At 34.9% G+C, this 10347-nt stretch overlaps 1 protein-coding gene across 1 annotated transcript; it reads left to right on the plus strand.

The window, feature by feature from the left end:
* Window positions 1-4317: 4317 nt before the first annotated feature.
* On the plus strand, window positions 4318-5540 carry LOC306859012 (interferon gamma-related; the record flags this gene model as incomplete). Its single annotated transcript, XM_079399825.1, has 4 exons — window positions 4318-4476; window positions 4655-4717; window positions 4803-5012; window positions 5472-5540. 4 exons carry the CDS (start codon window positions 4318-4320, stop codon window positions 5538-5540), a joined length of 501 nt encoding a protein of 166 aa, XP_079255951.1.
* Between the last annotated feature and the right edge of the window lie 4807 nt (window positions 5541-10347).

A 10347-nucleotide genomic window follows, 5' to 3' on the forward strand; every position in this document is an offset into this window, starting at 1 on the left:
CACTATTGTTCTTCTTAGCCACACAAGCACCAATAAGCAACTTCTGCAAACGCTGGTTACATCAAAAGTGCAAGCTTGGAGTTTCAAGAGGTTAGGAAATTTAGATTTTACTCACAGCAGCCAGTCATGTCCTTCTACACATTTTGCCTGTTAGAAGCAATCATTAAAACATACTTCACTCAAAAATGAAAACGGTCATCATTTACTCGCCCTCATGCTTTAACTGTGAAACAACAAAAAAGAGATACTTAGAAGAATGGTCAAGCTCCATATGGGTTTAAAATAACACGATGGCGAGTAAATGATGAGAAAGTCATTATTTTGGCTTTGTAAGTTTCGTAGAGACTTAAAGACATGTCTCACCCAGAAATGAAAATTCAGCCTTCATTTAATCACCATCCACTTGTTCTAAACCTGAAAACTATATGAATTTCTTTCAGTTTTTGAACAACAACAACAACAACAAAAATATATTTTAAAGAACATTGGTAACCAAACATGTTAACGGTAGCCACTGGCCGCTTTAGTATTGAAAAAATACCAATGAAGTCATGGCTACCATCAATTATTTAGTTACCAACATTCTTGATTAATAAATGATGACAGAATTTTCATTTTTGGGATTAAATACCCCTTTAATAAAGATAAATAGGTGCAAAATAAATATTAAGCAAATTATTAATCATAATTAGCATCATATACATATCAAACCATTAGCACACACTACTTAATTTGCAGATGTTGAATGGAAATACTCTGCTTCCCCAGTGACTTTATCATAAACCACATTTCCCCAAAAGTGCTTACATAAATAATTGGAAAGTTGAGTAAAATTCCACCGCAAATCCTTCCCACTAATGTGAAAAAAAGGTGTAAATGAGAAATCAGTTGAATTTTGACTCCTGTGCTCAGAATCAGCAGCGCTAAGCGAGCACCTGACCACAGCAAGCTCACTGGAAACTCACAGTTAAGCAGCTACGCAGATGTAGAGGCCGCGGAGGAAGCAGTTAGGTCATTGACTCAGTGACTCAGTTAGCAATACAGCTGAATCACTCTCTTTTCCAATAAGGAGTGGAGACTGGAAGGCCCTCGACCCAACTCTTTTCGCTCATGGTTCGTTGTCTTCGTCAAAGACTTAAGTTTTTTTTTAAAACGTATGCGAACATGATCACATCCATTCATAGATAGTATAGAGTTTAATTACTTGGAAAAACTTCGCAGTGGCACAGTTTCAATCTATCTTGACATGCGGATGGTAAAGGTTGGGGTCGGATGTGTCACAGAAATGCCCTCTTGTAATTCATTGTGGAAACTATTTGTGGTCCAACTGGCAGGTAGTTTTAGTGAACATTGGGCAGTAAAACTTTAGAATACTGCTCTGTCACTAACTAATGATAAACTATGATTAATAAATTAGTACGTAACACTCAGTTACATGTGGTAGCTCACTATTAGTGAATTAAAAACAACTTTTTTCATACCTCGCAGAGAACTAGTAGGAATTGGTAACAGCACTCAATCAGTTTCTTGGTAGTTAATAGTAGTAACAAGAATGTTAATATTGTGTTACCCATTCATCCTGTGTGGTTATTCATTAATGAAAGAACGGCAATCTAAAGTATTACCACACTTTTTTAAAACCATGATCACTAAAACCACTAGCCAATTAGACCACAAACAGTTTTCACTATTTAGTTACTAGTTAGTAGTAGTTATTAGAACGCTTTCACTGAACTAACTTTAATTTTCTGAGCCATTTCTGTACCATAACAGCTGGTCTCAAAGTGATTTTTAGTGGATGTAAATCAGAAGTTTAGTTAGCACAGGTGTAGTTTATCACATTTACTACAGTATGAACATGATTCACCAGTAGTCGACAACCAAAAAATGACCTTTTGTCTTCAATTTGGATAACATACAGTATCTTGTTTTATCATTTAAAAGCTGATATATTTTACTTGAAATGTACTATATTTCTTGAAAACGAATGACACTTTCATATTTTGTGCTTTAAAGATTTTTAAGTGCAGCTGAAGTATCTTTTTATGTTTGATTCAAAGTTCTGCAGTGTCTGTGGACCATATGCATGAGTGCAATCAGATAGTTGTAAAAAAGTAGAAGTAGAAATCTAACAATAAAGAAAATACTTACATGTTTAAGAAATGTATTTACTCAATACATGTAAGTACATGTACACGAGCCACATACATGTAAGTCTATATCTAAGCCTACTGTAAATTTGTTTTATTTTTTGAGGAATGACTGTTACTTTAAAAATGCAAGTATTTGCATATGATTTTACCCACTGATGCCATCTGGTGGTTCCAGAAAGCATTTTCATTCTTCAGATCTATTCATTTCACTGTTCATCATGCTCATACCTACACTCTAAACAAAAGGGTGCTATATAGCACTAAAAGTGCTTCTTGGCTCATAATCATAGGGGAACCACTTTTGGTGCTACTTAGCACCGTATCTTTAAAGGTGCTATACAGCACTTTGTCAAATGATGCTATGTAGAACCATAAGAGGTGCCATATTGCATTGTATTTCTTCAACAAAAATGGTGCTAAACAGCACTAACAGTGGTTCTTTGGCTCGTAAAGAACCTTTAAAGGGGCTTAACAGGTTCTTTGTACGGCAATGGTGCTATATAGCCCCTTAATAGAACCACTGAAGAACCGCTGAAGAAACATGCAGGAGCTTAACAGGTTCTGTATATGGTAGCGGTGCTATATAGCCCCTCAGTCATGCCAAAGAACCGCTGAAGAACCACTGAAGAACCAAGATTTGGTGCTATACAGCACCAAAAGTGGTTCCCCTATATGAGCCAAAGAATCACTTTTAGTGCATTTTTTTTTAAAGTGCATGCATAACTTAAACTACACAGTTTTAAGTGCAGTGACAGACTCGTTTAAGATGATGTCTGAGGTTCAGATTCAGAGAACTGACGTTGCCACACAACAGTATGTATGAGGGGGAATTCAGCTGTGAAAAACTGTGGTCACAGGCTCTAAAATGTAACTTAAGCAAATCTAAAACGAACCACAGATCAACCACTCAATGCTATAGAAATGCATATGAGATCAAAAATGGAATGCATCATGTTTGATTTAATCTTTTAGCAGTTTTATAAGAAGAAGGTCTTGTGTCATAGAAGCTCAAGCGCACTTCAAAATCTAAACAAATACATGTGCAGGAATGCATTTAAAATGCATGTACATAAAGGGTCAAAAACCATGTGGATGCATGTTTTAGATAATCATCAAGTCTACACAATCACAAAAGAATCGAATGCCATGCATTAACCTATAAAGGAATACCATTACATTTTGTGAATATTTGAAATGTGAGATGGAAGAGATTTAAGATGGATGTAAAATCTTAAAAAAATGTCTGCTATTATCGAAAATACCACCACATTATCATCATGCAAAATCCAAATTATGAAATGAAAAGTTATGAGATAAAAAGCAGACACTGAGATACTAAATCATAACTGAGACACCAGACATGAGATAAAACAAGATTCTAAAATAAAAATGAGAAACTGAAACTGAAATTAAGACATGAAGTTATAATTGTTTAAATAAAAAACAGAAATTACAGCATAAAAAGTCATTCTGATTGAGAGTCATAACCTTTCAGCTTTGTTAGTTTCAACTTTTACTTCATAATATCAACTTTTTATCTCATAAGTATGTCATAATTACAATATATCTCATAATTATGACTTAGTATCTCATTATTTTGAATAACATTGCAATGTTTTAGAGTTTTTATGACATAAATATGATTTACCAAAGCATGGTTTTTTTCTGGGGGGGGGGGGGGGGGGGGCTTCAATACGTAAATGCTATATGCATGCATAACACAACAAACAGGAAAAAAGAATAGCCATTATAGATATCAAATATAAATACCACAATCTCTAAGCATATATATATGTGGTGGTGATCCAGCTTTCAATATGCTGAGTCATAGTTTATCTGAACAGGCCGGCAACCCAGTTTCTAGAAGGCTTGTTCCGTGGCTTGCAACCATGGCAATGTTCAATAAACAATAGTCATATGAATCCTTATGAAAGCTGGCCATTGGGTTTGGGGTTGGTTGAAGGCAGGATATCTCCGGAATACAGGAAACCTTTTTAGAAAATTATGCCACAGAAACCCCAAAACCAGATGTGCATCCCCTTTCACCATCATGTCGTTGCTCTTCTTAAGTTGTACGTGCACCTATATAAACCCACAGCCCCATGCTCGTCAAAATCACTCACCTGCTGACTAGCGTCATTTTCCGGCACTGTGCTTAACAAAAATGTATTCTCGGCTTAACATGGTGCACTTGATATGTGCGCTTCTCTTAATAGTGTCTCTTCAAGGAACTGTTGGAACCAGACTTCCACAGTCCCAAAATAACAAAGAGCAAATGCTGAAGAACGTAAGAGAAAAAATTGAACCTCTACAAAAGCATTATGTAAGTAGTGTTTGCTGGCGACTTCTGCATTGATTTTAAACATGTTTTGCGCAAGCATAAATGATTCTGTTCCTCAGTTTGGTATTGTAGTATGGTGATGCTAGTATAAGATGGACAACACTGCTTCGGGGCAATGCAATTAAGTTATAAAAACCACTCTTTTATGTCTGCTTTTTAGCATATAACTGGTACAGAATGGTTTGGAAAATCGGTTTTGCTTTCTCATCTGCACCAGCTGAATGTAAGTATTTAAACTGTTGTTACTGTTGCTAATGCTAAAATCTGAAAAAATTGGAAAGGATGCTAATGATACGTATTTCTTTTAGTCCAAGGCCTCCTGCACTTGTCAGTCTCTGCTGCTTGATAGAATGTTGAACATCACTGAAACAATTTTTCAAGACATGAGAGGGAAAGCTGAGAATGAAGAAACAAAAACCAGCCTAAAAGATGTAATGACTGAGGTGAAAATGCTGAGACACAAGTACAGTGAAGAACAGAAAGTATGGAGGGAGCTTCAGGACATTCACTCAATTGAGGTACTAATAAATATTATAAAAGTTGTCTATAAATGTTGTGATGATGGCCAAGATTATAATTTCTAGTTGATCTGTAACCAGTGTTGAGGTAATGCATTACAGTAATGCAAGTTATGTAATCAGATTACTTTTTTTTCAAGAAATTAGCATTAAATCAATCATGAAATTAGAAATTAGTAGTAAATCAATCATTAAATATTTGAGTTACTTTTTCAAATAAGTCACCAAAAATATAACTTTGGGTTTTTGTTATAAAAAAAAAAGAGAAAGCCCAGCCTAGATGACAAAAAGTAATGTGAAAGTAGCGTAATGCATTACTTTCCATGAAGAGTAACTAAGTAACGCAATTAGTTACTTTTTAATGGCGCAATATTGCAATGCATTACTTTTAAAAGTAACTGTCTGTAACAAAAGTTGAATGTTGGTAATGATATATGATATATGTTTGTTCTCAATCAGGTGAAAAATGGCACAATCCAGAAAGGAGTACTAAATTCCTTTCTCATTTTGTATGATCTGGCCCTCTGAGGAAAACCAAGAGAGACAATCACAGGGACAAGAATCATCTTAATTTCTCTGGCTGTATTGTCAATTATTTAAATTATTGTTATTTATTATTCCACTGGACTAAGTTAAATAAATAAAATGACAAATTTTGCATTAATTTATGTGTTGTGTGGTTATTTATAAAATGCACATACAAAAAGACGATGTTCAAACACGTTTTAAAGAATGAATGAATGAATAAACAAATAAATAAACAAAAAAAAGTGTCGTTATCAAAACATATTCAATGTAAGAAAGCGATAGCCACTATACTGATGGGAAACTTTAACATCAGTTCAGCTTCCTTTTGAAGTCCTTGTCAAATGCAACATATATATATATATATATATATAAAAGAATCATCTAAGATACCTTAGTATTTCATATTTCTTTGTACTCTGCAATGAAGAGGGGGCAGGGATATAGTGAAGGAATGAGAAACTTTCCTTTCCTTTATAACCCTTACCAAAAAGTAGTATTCTTCAAGTTTATTTTATTAAGTACACTTAGGTAAAGTTCAAGTATATTTTTAAGTATACTTTATGTAGTATGTATACAAATATCAGTGTACTAATAGCAGTATACTTGTAAGTGTGCTATTTCAGTAATCCTTGGGACTAAATTGGCCCACTTTCTAGTATATAGAAGTATATTTTTAAGTATACTTTAAGGATAACGTTAGTAAACTTTGAGTACACAACTAGTTTACATTAATGTTTTTAGCTTGTACTGCAACTGTACTAAAAGTGAATTCATAGGTATACTGAAAGTTTACTAATCAAATACTTGTAGTAGCATTTTTAGTACACTTTGAAGTATAGTCTCAGTAAACTACTAGTTTAGTAGTTTTATACTGCAAGTACACTCGTACGTTTTCTTTAAGTGAACTTTACATCATACTTGAAGTATACTACTATGTCCCTATTTAGGTATTAATTTGTATATATTTTGAATATCTGAACATACAAAACATCCAAAAGATAGAACAGGGTATCTGCTTGTAAACAAAAACGTTTTAGCTTCATGCATTCTTTTTTAAAACAAATGTGGTTTCATAAATAATAAAAAAAAAGTTTTTGAACAAAAAGCTGAAAAAAGAACTGGATTCAGAATGATAATCAAAACGTAGATGGAGTCGATCAACACCCCAAAGCTTGACAGCCATTATTACCTCTTCATTTGTTCATTCTTCATTTTATTCCATAACGTTACACAGTTTTGATGCTGTTTTATGTCAGATGATCTTGTTAGATTACATGTGGAAGTATCCGTTGTTTCTTTTTCTTCTTCGCTTGTGTTTTTTGGAAATTCTGTACAGAAGATATGTGTACTAGCGTTCCCTACCATATAACAATGAAAACACAGATTCTAGGAGCACAAGTATAGCTCAAATATATTTAAGTATAAATCAAGTATAGACAACTTAAATGTCATTTTAGAGTATTCATTTATTTTAAGTATATTTTAAGTATATTTATGAGAAGTACATAAAGCCCATTTCTGAGAAGTACATACAAAGTAAACTAAAAGTATACTTTCCTATTTTTAGTTTAAAAGAAGTATTCTAATAGCACACTTGAATAAACTTATTTTTCGTAACAGAAGTGACCCTCAAATCTATATATCTCTTAAATGGGAACTAAGACTTAAAGAGATGCATGTAAACTGCTGAACCAGACTTTGACAATAACTAGTGCTGTCAAAATTAGCATGTCAATGCAGGCAATTAATTTTTCCAGTTTAACGGCTTAACGCAGTTAACCCAGGGGTGGAGCTAGGGTTGGCCACCCCACTCACAACTGCTGCTTCTGGCTCTTTTATTCTTGTTGCATCATTTCATATTAAAGCACAAATGAAACTACGAGCATACGTATAGGATCTCGGTCCCATTCAGCAGCAGCAGCTCTTAAAGTAATAGCAGCCAAAAAACCTAATAATCTAGTTGATGTGACGTCTGTTTATCAAAGAACAAAAGAAAAAAGAGGAAGTCAATTTAATTTAGAATTTTGTGTTTTATAACTTTATCCAGTTACTGTATATTTCCTAATGTCTCAAGCAAGGGCACATACATTTTTAAATAATTGTTAATAATTGGTTAATAATTGTTAAAATTGATAGCTTTCAATTATACAGATCAATTACACTGTAATGTTGAATGCCATTAGGCAGTGGTTAAATATTAGGGAAAAAATAACATTTTCTATAGCAATACGTTCTCACTCCCAACTCATCACATATTGAAGCTTGGTCAAGCCACTTAGCGTTGCTTTTTGACTCTCAACGTACCGCTTTAGCGCCATTTTTCGACTGGCAGGGACCTCCATTGCTTTAAATAAGAAGCCCTTGGCGTCAATATGCCGACGCAAAAGGTACTGAGAATTTTCAATGTAAACAATGTATATTTATATTACATTATTTACACATTTATGAGCACTTAGCCCAACCCCTGCCCCTAAACCTACCATTTGTCAATAAATCACTAGCAGTCAGATACAACTACCATCATAATTATTCAAAAAGTAAATAATATTCCAAGTCTTCCGAAGCAAAACGATTGATTTGTGAGAGAAATAGACATGATCGCCGTCTCTGTCCATCTGTGCGCAAATTCGAAAAATGCAGCCAGAAGAAGCCTTATGTCAGCCTTGGTTGTGAAATGCTTGTGTGTCTCGTGACCGATTGCGTCATTCTACAGGACTGGAGTATGTTTTTGAATGAGATGTGAGCACGTAAACGGAGTGGGATCATTTTCAGCGATTAAAACCTTATGTTTTACTATCTTCTTCGCATAAAGACTTTGTGGCTTCAGAAGACTTGGAATGCAACACGACTTGTTTATAATGCTTTTAAACTGCTTGTTTATTAGTCTTGCGTTGCCAGACCTTCAGACTGACGGCTGAAGGTCTGGAATCTATGGTAGCTTTTATTGGCCAAGGCCTACCCATGAGGCCGTTTGACCGACTTGTCAAACAACCAATCACAGTTTGTTTCATTCAGTGTCACGTTTCGGGGCGTGGAAATGTCACCACAATAACAGACCAGAGTGTAAAACTCTCGGACGTATTTTAAAATATGCTGTGAACCTTATTTCACATACTTTTGAAAATCCAACGTTTAGTTGATCCTGATAAGCGCTCGTCGTCACAGTTGTAAACACAACAGCTTTCTTCTTTCGTGAGGGGGTTTGGCGTCACTGCATCTTTGTTTCCAGACGGAACGTTAAAGAACGCAACACACACATCTCCCGGAAATCCTGTACAATTCAACCAATCCGACGACGACTTTGAAACTCCTGAAGTGTTTCCACTTTTGTGTGCCATATGCATCAGACGTTTAGCCAACGTTCGGTGGGCAGGTTTAGGGTAGGGGTGGGGTTAGGTGCTCCAATGAAAGCATAAATTTATATATAATTATTTCTGTATTTTACAAATTAATGCAAACCATTAAACTAAGACAAACAACTGAAAACAATGGAGGACCCTGTAAAATGATGACAAAAAAGCCTTTATGTTGGTTCTACATTAATTTTAAGATTGAATGTGAAATTATTGCAATATAAAAGTATATTTAAACACTTTAATGTTAAGTGGGATTAATAATAATTAATAATAATACATTTCAGAAAAATTTGCGATTTATTAGTTAATATCTTTAATCAATTGACAAGATTAATAATAACTTCACTTTTATCCAAATAACCTACATTGCATTCAAGGTATGCATTTCATCAGTTCACACACTGGGAATCGAACCCACAACCTTGAAACTGTTCCCGCCAACTTACTAGATAGGATAAACAGTCCCTGAAACTTGCACTGTGCTGCACTGTATACACAATGCATCCCTCAGCATACTGTGCACAGCTTCATTTACATCTTCAACATGGTTTTAATATTTTTTTGAGGTTCAGATTCAGAGAACTGATGTTTGTTGCTATACCACAGTATTTGAAGGGAAATTCAACTGAAAAACTATGTGGCCACAGGCAGTTAGCTGTAGATTAAGCAAATTTACATCACCACAAATTAACCACCAATGCAAAGTAATCCATATGGAATGAAAAGTACCAAAAGTATGCAATATGATTACATTATGCAGCATGCATTATGTTTTTTTTTTTTGGCAATTGAGTAATAAGACCTTGCATTTGCAGCACCAAGTATACAAAGGTACATATGCATACATGCACTTTCACACATGTAAACAAATACTTGTGGTCAAAATGCATATGCAGACATATGCAATTACAGACATGCATGCAAGCAAAGCATATTAATATACACTGATGGCAGATGGCAGTTAGATTTAGTTGACAGATATAAACCCAGTTGATAACCCTGATGTCAAGTTTCCTTTTCACACAAAAAAATAATATCTGATAAAGATCCAAGTTTCAGTTTGGTAATGACTAATGACGCATGTTAACAAGCCTTCAATCCCGTTTCATGGCTGTCCGAAAGCAGATTGCAACCTTGGCTATTCTCAAAGGCCACTGGTTCCAGTCATACGAACCCTTGTGCATCGTTCAAGTTGCTCCTGGGGTAAAGAGTTAGTGCAATGTCACTCACTTAAGAGCATCACATCTCTGATTTAAAGGAAACCTTCATAGAAAATTAGCCCACAGAAACCCCAAAACCTCCACTTCCGCCTTCATAGAATTGCTTTTTTTAGGTTGTGCACCCATATAAACCCCCGGCCCCTTTCCGATCATCAACACTCACCTGCTGACTAGCATCAGGTCACAACGTCGTGCTTAAAGTCGTCTGGTTCACAGCACTGAAACACAAAC

The sequence above is a fragment of the Barbus barbus genome, assembly GCF_936440315.1.
Source record: "Barbus barbus genome assembly, chromosome: 39".
Classification (NCBI taxonomy): Eukaryota; Metazoa; Chordata; class Actinopteri; order Cypriniformes; family Cyprinidae; genus Barbus; species Barbus barbus.